Source organism: Muscardinus avellanarius (genome assembly GCF_963383645.1).
Source record: "Muscardinus avellanarius genome assembly, chromosome: 13".
Classification (NCBI taxonomy): Eukaryota; Metazoa; Chordata; class Mammalia; order Rodentia; family Gliridae; genus Muscardinus; species Muscardinus avellanarius.
In genome coordinates this window covers 23,307,298-23,326,320 of record NC_137799.1, presented here as the reverse complement: position 1 = coordinate 23,326,320, position 19,023 = coordinate 23,307,298, and the positions used below count along the sequence as shown (strand labels likewise).

The following is a 19,023-nucleotide window of genomic DNA, read 5'->3' as shown; positions in this document are numbered from 1 at the left end:
ATTCATTTATTTATTTATTGGGTGGTACTGGGGGTGGAACCCAGGGGCTTTCTACCTCTGACCTATACTCCCAGACCTCTTTTATATTTTATTTGGAAACAGGGTCTCACTAAGTTGTGAGAGCCTCACTACGTAGCTGAGGCTGGCTTTGAATCTGTGTGATCCTCCTGTCTCAGCCTCCCAAGCACGGGGATTATAAGCATGCACCAAATGAGTTCTAGATTTTTAAAAACTACCTTTTTTTTTTTTTTTTTTTTTTTCTTTTTGGTGTTACTGGGGTTCCTGGAAGCACTTCTAACTCCGGGCTACACTCCCAGACCTATTTTATACTTTTTTATATTTGGAAACAGAGTCTCTTAAGCCAGCAAGGCTGGCTTTGAACCTGTGCAATCCTCCAGTCTCTGCCTCCCAAGCACGGGGATTACAAGCGTGCGCCACCATGTCAGGCTAAAAAACTACTTTTTAGAGCCAGGCATGATGGTGCATACTTGTAATCCCAGTACTTGGAGAGCCCACGGCAGGAGAATCCCAAATTCATAGCTAGCCTTAGCAATTGAGTGAGGCCCTCTACAATTTAGTGGGGCCTGGTTTCAAAATAAAAAATAGGGCAGAGGGAATAGTTCAAGAGTTAGAATGCCCCTGGTTCCATCCCCAGTGCAAAAAAAAAAAAAAAAAAGCCTTACTATAATGCAAGCTTGTAATCCCAGCGCTTGGGAGTCTGAGACAGGATGATTGCAGGTTCAAAGCTAGCCTCAGCAATTTAGCAAGGCTCTCAGCAACCTTAGTGAGACTCTGTTTCCAAATAAGAAATAAAATTGGGCTGGGAGTATAGCTTGGAGGTAGATTGCTTCTGGGTTTGATCTCCAGTACATACATACATACATACATACATACACACACACACACACACACACACACACACACACACACAAAATATGAATAGAAAGATAGCTCTTTAATAAATTTCAAGTCGATCCCTATCAGTATAGCTGTAGCACTTAACCCTAAAGTTATCATTATTCCTTAGAGCAAATTACTAAGAAACTTTTTCTTTAATTATCAGTAATGGGCAACAACCATCACTGTTATTTAACATGGCCGCATGGTTTTAGAGGTGCTTGTTTTAGAAGTGTGTGTGTGTGGGGGGGGGGGACACAAAGGGCTAAAATCTGTAAAAAAAAAAAAAAAAAAAACTAAGGCCAACATGTTATGAATAGATATTAAGAATTAAGTCTAGCTGAACATAGTGCCTCACGCTTGTCATCCCAGCATTTGGGAGGCTGAGACAGGAGGATCGTGGTTTGCGGACAGCCTCAGCTACTTAACGAGGCCCTTTGCAATTCAGTGAGACCCTGTTTTGAAATAAAGAATAAAAAATAGGGCTGGGAGTGTCTCTTGGAGGTAGAATGCCCCTGGGTTTCATTCCTAGTACTGCAAAAAAAAAAAAAAAAAAAAGACTACACATAAATATAAAATAAATTCCTAAATAGAACTAGAGTGCCTATAAATTAATGTTTTACAAAAGCCAATGAGCTGGGTGTGGTGGCATATGCCTGTAATCTCAGTTCTTAGGAGGCTGATACAGGAGGATTGCAAGTTCAGGGCAAGCCTTAGGGAGGCCCTCTGCAACTTAGACCCTGTTTTGAGATATAAAATAAAATAGGGCTGGGGATGTAACTCAGAGATAGAATGCCCCTGGATTCAATCGATAATACCACATGCATGCAAAAAAATTTCTAAAAGCAAATAGACAGTGGAAAAAAGAATTCACGAAGAGATATTCGGGAGCTAGTAAGTATTTGAAAAAATTTTAAATGTTATTTATAAAAGAAGTGAAAAATATGCCGGGTGTGGTGGCGCACGCTTGTAATCCCCGCGCTTGGGAGGCGGAGACAGGAGGATCGGGCAGGTTCGAAGCCAGCCGCGCTGGCCTAAGAGACCCTGTTTCAAAAATATAAAATAGGTCTGGGAGTGTAGCCCGGAGGAAGAAGGGCTTCCAGGAACCCCAGTACCACCAAAAAAAAAAAAAAGAAGTGGAAAATAAACAAAACTGAAATATTTTACCAATTAAATAAGCAAATATTAAGTGTGATAATACATTACATCTGGGAAGGTGTGGTCAAACTACTGACTTGTATAGCTTATCGTGAAAGTTTAATTTGCAGGGTAAGAGCAATATAGCAGTTCTTTTAGAAATTCATTCTGTGTTTGTGTGTGTGTGTGTGTGTGTGTGTGTGTGTGTGTGTGTGTACGCATGGGAACTGTATAATACCAAAACAGCACTGTCTATAATAGCAACAGGATGGAAACAGTGCAAATACATCTTTAAGGAAATAGGGAACTGGATGATGGTATTATGGTATAGCCATATAAAATACTATGGTGCTATCTCTAATAAATCATTAATAGTAAAAGGGCAGAGTGTAAAATAGGACATAATTCTCTCCCCTTCTTAAAAAAAAAGAGCAAGTGTGTGCATAGAAAAACCCCAAAATTATACCAAATCAGTTGGTAACATTGGTTTCAATTGAAAACCTGGTAACAAAAAGAGCCGGGAGGATGACTTATTCCCATGCTATAACCATTTGTACCTTTCAGACTACTGTACCATAAGCTAGTATTGCCTGTTTATTTATTTATTTATTGGTACTGAGAACTGAATATTGCCTCCTTATATTTTGTTAATTAAGTCAAATGGATTATGGTCCATATTTTTAAAAAATAATCTTAATTTTTAAGAACATGTAGGTAAGTGTTCTATTAAAGGGCAGATTTTGAAATGTTAGAATTCATTCTAGGTGGCGGCAAATCAAAATAAAAAGTGAAACAGTTAAAGCTTTTGGGAAAAAAAATAGATCTTTCATGACCTGGGAATAAGCAAGATTTTTTAAACAGGACACAAATGTAAACAAGAACCATTAATGGGGGAAAAGCTCAATAAATTGGACTATATTAACATTAAGAACTCTTGTTCATCAAAAGACACAAAGTTGCCGGGCATGGTGGCGCACACTTGTAATCCCCGCGCTTGGGAGGCGGAGACAGGAGGATCGCGGTTCGAAGCCAACCGTGCGCGCTGGCTTAGGAGACCCTGTTTCCAAATAAAAATGTAAAAATAGGTCTGGGAGTGTAGCCCGGAGGCAGAAGGGCTTCCGGGAACCCCAGTACCACCAAAAAAATAAAAAATAAATAAAAGACACAAAGTAAAAGCAAGACACAGCCTGGGAGAATATGTTTGAAATCCATGTATCTGACAAGGTCTCATATCCAGAATTTGTTAAAACCTCCTACAAACAATTAAAAAAGAACAGAAAATCTAATAGAAAAGTGGGCACAAAAAAAAAACCCTCAAAATCTAATTTTAAAAAGTGGGCAAAAAACTCAATCTAATAGAAAAGTGGACAAAAAAACTTGAACTTCATAAAGAAGGATATTCAAATAACCAATAAACATATGAAGAGGTGTTCAACACCATGAGTCTTCAGGGAAATAAAAATTAAAACCATGCTGCAGTACCACTACATAAGCACAAAAGTGCCTAAAATAAACAAGACTGTCATTGTTTAGTGTTACTGAAGATAAGGAGCAACCTGAACTCATACTCATGGTGGGGAAAGTAGACTGATAAAACCTTGGTGGTATATGGGTTGTCTGTGTCTATTAAGGTTGAGCATGTGATTTCTTATGACTTCCAGTTCTAAGTACATACAAAACAGAAAGGTATGCACATAGCCGGGCGTGGTGATGCACGCTTGTAATCCCAGCATTCGGGAGGCTGAGACAGGAGGATCGCGGTTCCCAGACAGCTTCAGCTACTTAGTGAGGTTCCTTGCAACTCCGACCCTGTTTCAAAATAAAGAATAAAAAATAGGCATGGGGGTGTAGCTCGGAGGTTGATGCCCCTGGGTCCCATCCCCAGTACTGCAAAAAAAAAAGGTATGCACATGATTATCAGGACACACTACTAGAACATTCATAGAAGTTTTATTAGAAGTAGTCCCAACAGAATGCAATATCCAATAGAATGGAAAGTAAGTTGTGACACAGTCACACAATGGGATGTTACACAGCAGCGAAGATAAATGACAACTGTAAAATATGTGGGTAAAACTCATAAACTCTTTCTTGGACAAAAGAGCTTGCCTCCTAAGATTCCTTTCACACATGCTTTAACAGGCCGAACCCATGACCATTCAGGTCAGGATAGCAGTTTACTTGGTGCAAGGGAATGACTGGAAGAAGGGGAAGGCCTTAGGGGTGCTGCTTTTGTTCTTTTTCTTGATCTGGATATTGGATTCACAGGCATATCAATATATGAAAATCACATGCACTTAATAGTAGTCTACTGATTGTATGTATGTCACACCTAATAAAAAGTTTTTAAAATAAGTGGATCAGAAAGTTTTCTAAAACTGTTTTCTAAAACATCAGTGCAACACAATTTTAATAGTTCTACATTTTACTACCAATTTTCTCTAGCCTTACTCAGTTTTGTTAACTGAAAGACATTGCTTTTTCTTGAATTTTAAAACGATTTCCTTCCCCTTATTCAAGTAAAATGAATGAAGTTGTCTGCCCTTCCAGCCTCCTCCTGTGGCGCATTGCAGGTTGTTAGGAAAGATGTGATCATTAGGATCTCTAGTTTCCAGTAGATGCAACAGCTCTTTCTTAATAAGATCAAGTCTCTGTAGAAAGAAAGAGGGAAAGGCTTGTCCACGGGCCAGGCCAAGGATGGGTTGAGTGCCTGTTAAGTTTGGGTTGGTTAGCTTGCTGCTGAAAAGGAGGAGGAGCTGCAGAAGTGGGAGAGCTGGCTGCCACAGCAGGGAGCTGTCACAAGTGATCACACCTTTGCCCACACTCCAGCCCCTTCCATAGCCATCTTCACTGCTTCCAGGTCAGCAGACTCACTAATGCAGCTCAATTGCATCCAACATTCTTAGATGTTTTTTGCTTGCATATCCCTTAGAAGTTTGGAAAGCCTGGCGTGGTGGTGCACGCTTGTAATCCCAGCATTTGGGAAGCTGAGACAGGAGGATTGCGGTTTGCAGGTAGCCTCAGCTACTTAACGAGGTCCTTTGCAACTCAGTGAGACCCTGTTTCAAAATAAAGAATAAAAAAATAGGGCTGGAAGTGTAGCTCAGAGGTAGAAAGCCTCTGAGTTAAAAAAAAAAAAAAAGAAATTGGAAAAAACTATATCCTGCTAACTTTTAAATTCACACCTAAAGGTTTTATTGTTTCGGTTTATTATTATAAAAAGGAGGTTAAAACAAAAACTGGTGAATATTTTATAAAATGAAAATGAGTGCACTGTAAGTTGGACCAATATTGTAAGATTGTACCTGGTGAATAAAAGCACACTGAGTCTGAAAAAAAAATGAATACAATTTAACCTCTAATTTATATTGAACATTTTGATAATTATGCAGTATATTCCAGTTCCAGTTAAAAGGATCAGCCTCCTGCCCTATATCCCTTTCAGATGTCCTGAATTCAGAACACCTGAATTTAGGTCTCAAACCCTGATTTTTTTTTTTTTCGTGTGTGTGTGTGTGTGTGTGTGTGTGTGTGTGTGTGTGTGTGTTTCCTTTTAGCTCCACCCCAGCCCTGTTTTTTTATTTTGAAATATGGTCTCACTAAGTTGCTGAGTCTGGACTCAAACCTGAGATCTTCTACCTTGGCCTCCCAGGTACTAGGATGATAAGTGTGTACCACTATGCCTGGCTCCAAACCCTAATTCTGATAGATTTCACCTATCAGAATCTGTGCAAGATAGAGGACAGGAAGTGCTAGGTGTTTAATCATTGATCTATATATTTTGTTTAGCCTCTCAAAGTCTTACACCTCAGGACATATACCATAGCAGGCTTAAGGTGGCAACAGGCACCCTCAGTCTTCATCTCAGGTCAATAAGTTTTAGAAAACATCCCATATGAAAGTTAAGACTGGAACATTTTCCTCCAAAGGTCTGTGAATGTTTATTTCTTAGAAGATCTTTGCTTGTAAGTTTAAGACTGCTGTGATATATACTTGAACAAGCAGCCAAAATAAACAGATGTGCTGGCCCCCTTGGCTTTTTACATGTCAACAAAGAAGCCAGCTGGTAATGGTTACATCCAACCTGGGGCTGCCATGTTTTTAATAGAAAGATTTTATTGTTGATATCTAAATAATTTCAACTGAAAAATAGCATAATTGAAAGTTAAGTTTACTGAAGCAAAAATATACTTTCATGTATTTGAACTTTAAAAATATGATTCCTCAAAACTATGCCTATATAAATATGAAGGTTTTTTGCTTTGTTTTTTTTTTTTTTTTTTTTGGTACTGAAGATTGGACCTAGGATCATCCTACTTCTGAGCTATACTCCCATCTCTTATTTTATTTTATTTTATTTTATTTTTGAACTTATTTTTTAATTTTATTTTTGAAACAAGGCTTCACTAAGTTGAGAGGGCCTTGCTAGTTGCTAAGGCTGGCCTCGAACCTGTACTCCTCCTCTCTCAGCCTTCCAAGTACAGGGCTATGCCACCACACTTGGTCATGTGCCTATATAAATAGCTAGTTTAGTGGATTTTAATTCATTTTATAAAGTTATGTGGATTTGGACGATTCTAAGTAGAATTGTCATTTTAAATAACACGGTTATTCATAAATCTATGTAGTAATATAAAAAAGTCCTGTGTTTTGTGAATAAAATTCAATTTATTAGAAACTTTGTTATTGGATATGACAGTTAAGGTTTTCCAAGATACATTAATTGATAGAAACAAAATACCATTATACTATACTTTAGTATCAAAACTTGCATTTTTATGTTAATTTAAATTAATCTCTGTGTCTGTCTCCTAACATTAAGTAGGATAGGCAGGTTTTCTATTGTGTAATTCCATCTTTAAGGGTTTTCTTTTGAGTTTCACCCAACGCATGTCTGACATAATAGTGGGGGACTTCCTAGAAAATGTCTATTAATAATGTTAAAGTCTCGAATTTAATGTTACGGAAATGAAACCATTTAAATGACATAATTGAGACTTAACCATGGCAAAAAAAATTGGCAAAATAGAGTAGGTTTCCTGCATAGAATGCAAGCACTAAAACTTTGTTTCTAAAAGTGTGGTCTCGAACCTCATCATGAGCTTAGAGGTGGTGGATAACATGCAGGTTTCTAGGCCTGTCCCCCCCCTTAATGTGCATTTGTTCACCGTCCTGGGTGATCCCGAAGCACCATCAGGTGTGAGGACCACAGCTCTAGAGTATTGTTGCTTAATCATGGATGGATGATTCGTAACAGAAAGAGGCACTTCAAGTCCTTGAGACAGAGTGTAAATAATAACTTAATCAGTGTACCTGGGAGAAGGCATATCCCTTTCCTTACATCTTGTTTTCTTCCAAAAATACCAGATTTTTTTTTTATCACTTACTACAGACTGCCCTGCAATTATGTACTGAATACTTACTTATAAACTGTGTTTACCTGGATTACTGTAGAAGAGCAAGTAGCAAATTAAATGCCATAAAAGATCTGTTGAGTCATTTTTAAATACAGATTTCTAGTGAGGTATTCAAATAATAACTACAGATATTTTAGCTTAATTGAATAAAATGGAACCAGCACAACCTCTGGTTTCACAAATGAAGTGATTTAGGATAAGTGTGTCAGCTGTCATGGGACCCTCCACCCTGCCAGGATAAATAGCACATTCCTCCCAAAGTGAAAGCTGCTTCTAACCTCACTCTTGCCACAAACCTTCATGCATGACACCACGTGCCAGTCATACAGAAGTCCACTTGATAGTGGGCCTTACCCTTGTCTCATACATTTGTGAAGCCTGTGTTGGCTTCTATAATGTGACGGGTATGTAAATACCTTGTTATCTGTGATCTCTGTAAAACTGATCCCCTCCTTCCCTTTTCATTATAAAAGGAAACTTTATTTCAGAGTAGAAAGTACATTTTCTGAACTCATCAACACCCTCTCTATCCCTCCCCTCCCCAATTTGTTGCAGACCAGGATGAAAGGGCAGCTGAGCTCAGCAGGGAGCAGAATGAGAAAACCATCCGGAGCACACAGACCGCGCTCCGCAACTTCCGCGAGTTCCTCATTTCCAAGTACCCTTCTGAAACCAGAGAGATTTATGTCATCCCTTGCAAGGAGTTGGACGCCTACCTTGCCTCTTTCTTTGTTGATGCCAGGCAGAAGGATGGGTCTGAGTATGAACCCAACAGCCTGGCGAATTACCAGTGTGGGCTTGAACGGTACCTAAAAGAACATAGGTATGGCTACAGTATCACCAGGGACAAGGAATTCAAGCGTTCCCAGGAGGCCCTGAAACAGAAGCAGATTGAACTCCGCTGCAAGGGAAAAGGGAATAAGCCACACAAGTCCATGAAGCTCACCTTTGCTGATGAGCTCATCCTGCGGAAACGGGGGCTGCTAAGCCGATACAACCCCGAGGGCCTGCTCAACCTTGTCTGGCTCAACAACACCAAAGCATTTGGGCACTGCACAGGCTTCCATGGTTCCACCTTGAAATGGGGCGACATCCGGCTCCGGGTAACAGAAACAGGGCTGGAGTACTTGGAGTGGATGGGTCAAGACACCGGTGATCTGAATGCCAAAACCAAGAGAGGGGGAACGGACTCACGCGTGTATGCCACCCAGCACGCCCCACAGACCTGCCCGGTTCAGGACTATAAGGAGTACGCCCAGCGGCGGCCCCCCGCCATGCGCTACGAGGATGCCCCTTTCTACTTGTCCATCAAGCCCGTGGTGAACCTGGCAGCTCTGCATTGGTACAACTGCCAGGCCCTTGGCAAGAACAAGCTGGCCAAGATGGTGAAGACCATGTGCGAAAAGGGCAACATCCCCGGCCGGAAGACCAACTTCAGTGTGTATCAGAGCTGCAGCACCTTGTCCGAAGCCCAGAGCAACCAGCTGGTGCTCATCTGTAACAACCTCAGCCAGCAGGCCGCCCAGTCGGTGGCGGGGCACTCCAACAGCGGCAACTTCATCGTCTCCGCCTCCTACGACTCTTCCTCAGACACTGCCTGACCAGGTGGCCTGTCCCGAGAAACTGTGACCACGCACTGCTTCTCATTCCCTTTCCTCTGCCCTCAGTGTTAACTTTATAAAAAATATAAATATATAATATATTTTTCTTTTTACAAATAAGCCAATGGAGATAGTTTAGTATTCCCAACATAGTATTTATAGGCTTGGGACAGATGTGCTTGTGGGTGGTCACATGTCATTACTGTTACGGACTTGACAAAAACCATAGTGGTTCTCAGGCAACCCAGAGTAGAGAAAGAATTCCGTTTGTAAAAAACTGTTCAAAAGGAAGCTGAGAGTCATAGACTGTGTCCTCAACTCCTGCTTTTCCTTCTCACCCCACCTCTCACTTTTAGTCTCCTTCATAAATGGCTTTATTTTTTTAATTTATAAAGTTCTGTATTAATCAGGAGGAGACGACACTAACTTTACTGCTCACACACACCGGTATTCAGATAAAATAATGGAAGTGTGGTATAAGCTCAACATCAGAAGTATTTACGTGTTCTTTTTAACTTAGTTTCTTAGCTCCTGTGCCTCATTTTTTTTTTTTTTACAATGTGTGAAAATGCAGATGTTTAGCTAAAAACTTTTATTTTGGGGGGGGGAGGGAGTAGAAGGAGGAAAGAAGGTGCCATCCCTTTGTGGAAGATATGTGACTTTTAAATAATATGCAAAGTCTAATCTTGTGGCAAAAAAGACTGTTACGTGGCTCATTTTTACTGGTGTGCTTGAACCCAAATAGATTTTTTTTTTGGCTTAAGAAATCAGTGTAAATGAAGTTTGATTATCAGAGTTACAGAAATTTTAAACTACCAAAACTTTTGAAAGCATTCCCGAGTATCATTGTATATCAAGCATAAAGAGAAAGTAGATAGAAGTCTTACTAAGTATCTAGAAGCATTAGTCAAGATAATACCTTTACAAAAACAGAGCTCATTTTCTTCAAAGCTCAGATATCATGAATTATTTATTTATAAGCATTAAACTTCAGTCTCTTTTCCCTAGGGAGGCTACTTGACTCTGCAGTTGAGATCAAAGGAATATTGACACTCACTTTAAGTAATAATGTTTTGTTACCAGGTTTAGCTGAATTCAGAACATTCTTGAAAATGTGAAAATGTCTTCTCCAGTAGATATAAGTGTGTTCATCTCCATTTCCTGCAGTTTCTTCTTTAGTAGATATAAGTGGGTTTATCTGCAATATCCTGAAGTTGTAGAATAATAATTTTAGTTAAACATTGTTGGTATGTTTCCCAAGGTCTTTGTTTTTGAGTTACTAGTTAAGATACCTCAAAAATAAATTTAGACATAAGAAGGACAATCAAGCTGAGCTAGGTTCCTCTCATAGTTATTACATACAAACTCCAAATCTTGGCTGGTTGGTTGGATGTGAGCGTTTTATCAGGAGGTATTTGTTCTTCAAGGCAACCTTACAGTTCACATTAGCTAGGAAGGTCGGTCGGTATTTTATGTGTTTATTGTACATCTAGGACAAATTCCACTGTGGTTTACTTTGCTAAGTGGTCACAGAGCTCAGCTCTCTTGGCGAGGCAGCTCTTTCCATCACTAAGTCCTATGCACAGAAAGACCCTCTCTCCCGCCACGGCATTGCATTAGACACAGGGGTGGGAAGTGGACCATGGGCTATATGTGGTGGGATTAACTTCATTTTCATAACTTGTCCTCCATAGAGAAGTGTCTATTTGTATACCTAGAAACACAAAGAAAGGCAGCAGATATATTTCTATACACATCCTAATCTTTCTCATGGGTGAGATCACAGAAAATCAGTAAGATCATATCTAAGGATGTGACAGTCTCTCATCTCACTTCAGAGCTTGTTCTGATCTCCTTGTTCATGACCAGTCTGTAATTAGTTTCCAGTGATTTGAGCCACAGGCGGGGACGGTATCTTTTCGCCTCTGAAGGCTGTCTGATTAAAAGGAAACCACGGCATCTTTGATTGTGGGACACTGTACCCTCAACGCCCACCCCCGATCCATTTCAAAGTAGCACCTCTTTCTCCCAGAACTACTTCTTCATCTAGAGCTGGTTCATAAGTGCCCAAGACAGCCAACTTTAAAGGAATTCTTTAATTATTTTAAAATAAGGTTATTTTTTTATGTAGGCTAACTCTTTTCTTTTTAAAGGTTTCTATGAACCACCCAAAATGTAATTGTGCATTTTAATTTTTGACATAGTTTCTAAATTCTTGATATGTTTTTAAGAGCAAAGTAAGTTTGTCTTCAGGAAGAAGTGTGGTGAGTGTGCACTGAGAAAGCAGAACTAAAAATTTTCTAATCTTTATTTATGAGTATTGAAGTAGCAAAATGAAAATAAATCTGTCCTGTTTAATCATATCACATTTTCATTTAGATTAACAAATAAACTGAGAATGAATTATTTTTAATTTATATTTTGCTGTGATATCTCAAAGCAAATAGGAACCTTGTGATGTTTAGATTTAGAAAACTGGTTTCTGACAAATGGATTAGTAGAAACATGGCCATATTATGGTATTTTCTCCCTCTCCCTCTCCCTCTCCCTCTCTGTCTCTGTACTGGGGATTGAGTCCAAGGGTATTCTACCTCCGAGCTACATTCCTATTTTTTGTTTTTGTTTTTGTTTTTTTTTTTTTTTTGGTACTGGGGATGGAACCTAGGGGCATTCTACCTCCGAGCTCCACCCCCAGCCCAATTTTTTATTCTTTATTTTGAAACAGGGTCTCACTGAGTTGCAAAGGCCTCACTAAGTAGATGAGGCTGTCTGCGAACCGTGATCCTCCTGTGTCAGCCTCCCAAGTACTGGGATTAAAAGTATATGCCACAGGCCTGGCCAAATTATGGTACTTTTTTTTAATTTAAGTATGAAGAAATCTACAACTATCCTTTTTTTTTTTTTTTCCTGCTGTGCAGGGGATTGAACTCACCTCACACATGCTAGGCAAGTACACTACCACTGAGCCACATCCCAGGTCCCTGTACTTCTATCTAAACAATACTGAAGACATATCATTGCCAGCTGACATTTTCATTTTTAGGAATTTTAGCTTGGGGAGGAGGAAGTAGTTCACACTGTGGCAGAGGTGGTTGCCCAAATCATATATGTACTTTAGCAAAAACTGAACAGCTCAGCTGATGTTTACTACAACTGAATATGCTATCTTTTCAAAACCATATTTGCAAAGTTTACAGTGTACAATTGATTTGTCATATGAGAAATTCTCTACTGCCCCTGCCATGACTATAGACATTCCACACTGTCCACAGTAGAAATTCTCTGATTCTGTCTGTCGGCATTTGATGGCATAGTCACATGATCCATTCTTTCTCTCATGCTCATTTGAGTGATTTAAACGGTAGATAGGAGCAATTTTTCTTAAAACTGTGATATTTGAAAGGGTTAGAGATATTCAGGATATTTATTCAAATTAGCTTATTCTGAAGATTCCACTTATTGTCACTGGTTATTAGGGCTGGTTTGAATGTAGTTCATAAATATATAACAACTTTTAAAATATTTTCTAATTATTTCTCTATATTCACTTTTACTACATTAAATTTTTCCTGTGTTAAATCACTGCCTGATCTAAAAAGAAAAAATCTAAAACTTTCCTGGCATAGATGAAGTCTCCTTGGTTTCTCAAATCATTAACTGATTTTTTGTGTGGCATTAACATGTCTAAGTCATATGGCTTTACTTCCCGACAGCTAAGATCTAGACATTGGGAGTGATATCAAGATGTATAAAATACTTTTTACTCTCAGAGAATATATAAAAGATACTGTAATAAAATATTTGTTTTTGAGAGCATAGCAAAAACCTCTATGAAAATACTGTTTTGAATTATCTTCCAAACTTTGTACTCCTGTGATTTGAGCATTATTTATTCAATTAATACATTGATTTGCCACAGAGTACATAATACTACTTTGAAAATTATGTGGAGCATATTTCATAGAGACTGATTTAAAATCAGTAATTAAGCCAAGCATGGTGGTGCACACTTGTAATCCCAGCATTTGGGAGGCTGAGACAGGAGGATCACAGGTTCATGCCAGACTCAGCTACTTAGCGAGGCCCTCCGCAACATAGTGAGACCCTGTTTCAAAATAAAAAATAAAAGTAAGGCTGGCGTGGAGCTCAGAGGTAGAATGCCCATGGGTTCAGTTCCTTATACCCACACACAAATCAGCGATTAAGTGAATCCATTTCTGTTACCCTCCATTGTGTTCACATAGGTGCTACAGTAGCTGTCATTAAGTACTTACAATGTGTCCTCGTGCTAAGTGCTTCTCCAAGTTGTTTTTCTTAATTTTCACAATAATCTCTCTGGATCATTTCACCTATGTAAATGAGGAAATCAGCGATGTCCAGTGGTCTTCACAGTTAACGCACATGAGCATCACCACTCAGATCCATTACACCCTGTCTTTTCTGCTGTCGTTGCGTGTAGTGGTTTGCTGTGCTTCCAGAGCAGGCCCTCTGGAGTGACCTGTTGCAAACTAAATCTCTGATAGAATAAAGTCACTGCTATCATTTAACTCCAAATTGAGATTGGTGCTACTGCCTGGCATACGTGTGAGCACAGCATTACTTAAGACCCATTAACTTTTCTTATTTTAGGATGAGACATTTAGCAGTTTGTTTTCCCTGGCCACTAGTACAGTACTTAGCTTTGTCATGGAGTTGTGTATGTACACAAGAAACAGTATTGTGATTGCCACTTGTTTCTACCCCAAATAAAGCCCAAAGCCCAATTTTTTTTTTTTTTTTTTTTTTTTTTTTTTGCGGTCCTGGGGATAGAACCCAGGGGCATTCTACCTCTGAGCTACACCCCCGGACCTATTTTTTATTCTTTATTTTGAAACAGGGTCTCACTGAGTTGCAAGGACCTCACTCAGTAGCTGAGGCTGTCCATGAACCACAGTCCTCCTGTCTCAGCCTCCCAAAGCCCAATTTAAAGAGAATTTCTCATAATTCAAACAGGGAAGGAGGAAGAAACACCTCTCTTAAGCCCATAAGCTGATAACACCATCAACCAGGTACTAAATAATTGGGAGCCAGTCTACAAGAAGTTTAGTCTCATCTGAAGATTTGGTACCAGCAATTTGGGGTGGGGGAAGACTGGGGATGGAACCCAGGGGCATTCTACCTCTAAGCTACATACCCAGCCCTATTTTTTTATTCTTTATTTTAAAACAGGTTCCCACTGAGTTTCAAAGAGCCTCACTAAGTAGCTGAGGTTGGCCACAAACCATGATCCTACGATCTCAGCATCCCGAATGCTGGGATTACAAGCATGCACCACCATGCTTGGCTATTCTTTATTTTGAAATAGGGTCTCACTGAGTTGCAAAGGGCCTCTAAGACAATCTCAGCTGAGATTGTCTGAGAACCATGATTCTCCTGTCTCAGCCTCCTGAATGCTGGAATTACAAGCATGTGCCACCACGCCCGGCTGGTACCAGCAAATTAACAGTATTTAGTAGAACATTTTGTTATTATTTCTTTTTGTTTTTTAATGAATTGTGATTCATTATATAGCAGAAAGCTTTCTGGGGAAAAACATTTTCTTTATGATTTCCAAAAGTAGAGATAGTAGAGAATTAAGAACTGATTCAGATTTTTACAAGTTTGATTATATCTACAGTTTACTATGAGAGAAATACTTCTGATTTTAATCAGCCCACTTTTGATTGATTTTTCTTTATCAAAAGGAAAAGTCTATTTGAGTCTTTAGACACAGTATGATTATAATAACAGTATACAATAATACAAACAGTATAGTATAATATAAACTATGTCATATAATCACAGAAATGAAATTTCCTAGACTGGAGGAAAAATCCAAAGGAGGATATAATTTATCATAGTAAGATTTTTTTAAAAAGATTTACTCATTAAAAAGAGATTATAGCCGGGCGTGGTGGCACACGCTAGTAATCCCCATGCTTGGGAGGCGGAGACAGGAGGATCGCGCTGGTTCGGAGCCAGCCTCCCTGGCTTAAGAGACCCTGTTTCCACATAAAAAAAGTTAAAAAAAAAAATAGGTCTGGGAGTGTAGCCCATGGGAGTGTAGCCCAGAGGTAGAAAGGCTTCCAGGAACCCCAGTACCACCACAAAAAAAGAAAGAAAGAGAAAGAAGGAAGGAAGGAAGGAAGGAAGGAAGGAAGGAAGGAAGGAAGGAAGGAAGGAAGGAAATAAATTATAGGCCGGGCGTGGTGGCACATGCTTGTAATCCCCACGCTTGGGAGGCAAAGACAGGATGATCATGTAGATTCGAAGCTAGCCTTGCTGGCTTAAGAGACCCTGTTTCCAAATACAAATATAAAAAATAGGTCTGGGAGTGTAGACTGGAGGTTTCCAGGAACCCCAGTACCACCCCAAAAAAAGAAATTATGGGAATGTAGCTCAATGGCAGAGCATGTGCTTAGCATGCACAAGGCCCTGGGTTTAATCCCAGCATCTAAAAACAGGAGTTATAGCCAGGTGCAGTGGTACACACCTGTAATTCCACTTCTTGGGAAGCTGAGACAGGAGAATCCCAGATTCAAGGCCAGCCTTGGCACCTTAGCAAGATACTATTTCAAAATTTAAAAAGGGCAGGAGGCATAACTTGGAGGTAAAATGCCCCTAGTTCAATCCCCAGTACCAAAATAATAATAATAATTATAATAATAATAATTAAAATACTATATAATTAGCAAATTCTCTATCAGTTCAATAAAATCCCTCAAATAAGATTCCTTTATACAAGACATATCTCTGCACATTTGCCCTATGATATGGTACAGACCACTAACACTGGAATCCTCATATTTTTTTTCTTATTTTCAGTACTGGGTTAATTAAACTCAGGGTCCCACATGCTAGACAAGTGCTCTACCACTGAGCTACATCTACAGCCCTCAAAAAAAAAAAAAAAAAGTAACATTTTGAGATAGGATCTTGAAAAGTTACCCAGTCTGGCCTTGAATTTGGCAGTCATGCCTCAGCCTCCTAAGCAGCTGATTACAGGCACGCACCATCACACCAGCCCTGATCACTTTTTGTTTTTCTCTTAACACTTGGTATTCAGACAGTGTTCTTCTTCCCACCTTGAATCTGAGATTATACCGCGGCATTGCTTCTCATACGCCAGGTGGTGGGGAGAGAGTAATTTTAGCAGTCTTTGCCATCATATAGAACTGGCATAAAGAAGTCCACAGCAGACACCCTGTGGATGGTGTTTCTAGTGATATAACAACAGAAAAGGAGATGATGTTGATAAGCTATCAGCAACTCCGATTTCACTTTTCTAAACAGAAAAGGAAGATGTTCAGTATTTCCCATGGTCCATCATATTTGTAAACTAAGTGAGCCTGCCAGAACTAAGCAAATGACCTGATTTGGTATTGAAGATTCTATTTTTTTAAATGATAGAATTATAATACTTTAAACTGGGGTTTTGTTGTTGTTTGTGGTACCGGGGATTGAACCCATGAGCCACTCTACCTCTGAGCTACTTTTTTTTTTTTTTTTTTTTTTTTTGCGGGGCTGGGAATGGAACCCAGGGGCATTTGACCTCTGAGCTACACCCCCTGCCCTATTTTTTATTCTTTATTTTGAAACCGGGTCTCACTGAGTTGCAGAGGGCCTCACTAAGTAGCTGAGGCTGTCCGTGAACCGCGATCCTCCAGGGCTCAGCCTCCTGAATGCTGGGATTACAAGTGTGCGCCACCATGCCCAGCTTACATTATTCTTTATTTTGAAACAAGGTCTCACCAAGTTGTTGAGGGCCTCACTAAGTGGCTGAGGCTGGCCTGGAACCTGTGATCCTCCTGTATCAGGCTCCCAAGTACTGAGATCACAGTGTGCGCCACTATGCCTGGCTTAAATTGGGTTTTTATGTAAACCATAATTGTTGAATTAAAATTGAGTATTATGTCAGAGCCCTAATTTGATCTGAATGTTAATTAGGTCAGAACATTCATGTAAACTTGAATTATAATCATAGAAGCTAGTCCTGGGAGGGACCAAAGAGCTCAGACGGCCCAGTGGTTCTCTGTGCTGAGAAGAATCGGGACAGCATGTCCTCCTGGGGCAGGAGCAGAGAGGGCCAGGAGGTGGAGGCAGCGAGGCTCACTCATCCTCAGAGGCTTGTTCTCCACAAGTGTTTGTTTCCTGTGCTCCTGCTGCCTGACTTCTTGGAGACTCAGGTGGCTGAAGGAGCTGCTGTTACCTCTATCAGGTGTCTCTCATTATAGCTAGAAAACAAGATTGGAAGTGTCCAATCCACCCCTGTGTCACAGAAGAGGAAACAACCCAGGGAGAGGAGATACGTGCTCAGTAATTTGCACCTTCTTAGTATTAGAACTTGGAAGAACCAGGTACCAAGACTTCCTGTATGTGCATAAATAAAGGAAAGATAAGATTGTAGGAAGGATACTCAGCCTTACATGGAAGTTAGCCCTGAATTGGAAAAGAGTATCTTTTTTTGTTGTTTTCCAAGTTTTAAATTTTTAGACCTTCACATTTTTTATTAGGAATAGATAGAAGCTGTTCATTTAGGACAGTTTTTAATGTGAAATTTCACTTTTTAGTGTATAGTGTTTTTTGGTTTTAGCACCTTTTTGTTGTTAAGATAATCCTATCTCTAAACATACTTGTCTTCTTTTGTTCTAATGTCTCTCTCCACCTACCTCGTGTATATTTAGTTTTCAATTATGAAAGGGAAACAAACTATTCATAATCTTCAAGTATTTGAATTCTAATGAACTAAGGAGTAAATTTCTGCATTATTAGTTTGGGATGCAATTTGTGATGTCTTGGTAGATGAAAAGTTTCTAAAAATCATACTTGAAGAGTTGGGACAATATGCTCAAATCAAGTGTATCAAATTTCTATCAGCATAAACAGCATGTTTCTGAAGTTGAGTATATTTAGAGATAGCAAAGGGAAAAATTAGTAGCCAATGAAAGAGGCTTCTAGCAGAAAAATGTAGAAATGCAAAGTGTATTTCTCATATTATCTTGCTTTCTCTTCAGAAAAGCAATTCAACCATAAATATAAGAAATCTTGAAAATTTTTATAAGTTATACTCACCAGATCATAGTTTTTTTTTAAAAAAAAAAAGGTCAAATTCTGTGGTGTTTTTTAAAAGGTACAATGTAATTATTTGTCTTTTTATCCAATGTTGAATTTTGCTAGGCTTCAGTGTTTGTCTTGGTGATACTGGAATTGGAGACCATTTTTACTGTGTGCATTCATCTCAATGGAGCTTTGAAATGTTTTGGCATTATTTGTTTGTGGTAAGAATTAGGAAGACATCAGCAATATAGAGTCCTAACAGTAATAGTGCATACAGTATTTTAGTGATTTTTATGTGTGCTTATTTTCTGTAATTCTTACATTTTATAAATCAAATACCTTAGTATACTTTCACTAGAAATTAATTTGTAATTGATTATTTATACTGGGTGAAGTAGCAGGTCCATTTTTAGTATTAATCCACTCAGATTAACTTTATCTAATGAAATTTTTATATCTATAATTCATTAAATTACAACTTTTTAAATAGCATTTTTACCTGAAGAACTTTTGTTTTATAAAACATTTGTTACAAAAAAAAAATCTTGCCAAAAACCATTACAGTTTCTATGCATTGTGAAGTATTGGGTGACGTCACCGTTGAGATTTTGCATGTTGTTATAGGTGCTCTTTCATACGTGTGTTTGTGGTGTTTATGTGAAATTGTTACCACTGCTGCTATTACATATTGTAGTTAAGCTGAAGTACTCTAAAAGCCTGTGCCAGTCAGCACTTGTATGTGTGGCTTGAGAAAGTGTGTACTTCCTCGTTTAATCTTTGAGCCAGCACTTCCTGGCCTCTACAGAGGAGATATTGTAGTTGTCAAGTGGTGCCAAACTTGAAAATCTTGCTTTATCTGTATCATTCCAGGCTAGGTCAGCATTTCTTTCATTTTC

General features: G+C 39.1%; 1 protein-coding gene across 2 annotated transcripts in view; it reads left to right on the top strand.

The window, feature by feature from the left end:
* KIAA1958 overlaps nt 1–19,023 on the top strand; it is a gene marked incomplete at both ends in the record, with an annotated part of 77,751 nt that overhangs the window by 36,143 nt on the left and 22,585 nt on the right. Inside the window, one exon of one of the 2 annotated variants that reach the window (XM_080708503.1) lies at nt 8,007–8,090. The exons of the other annotated variant lie outside the window; for it this stretch is intronic. Coding sequence (XP_080564629.1) covers nt 8,007–8,090 — 84 coding nt within the window. The remainder of the gene's footprint in view (nt 1–8,006; nt 8,091–19,023) is intronic. 2 annotated transcript variants of the gene reach the window in all.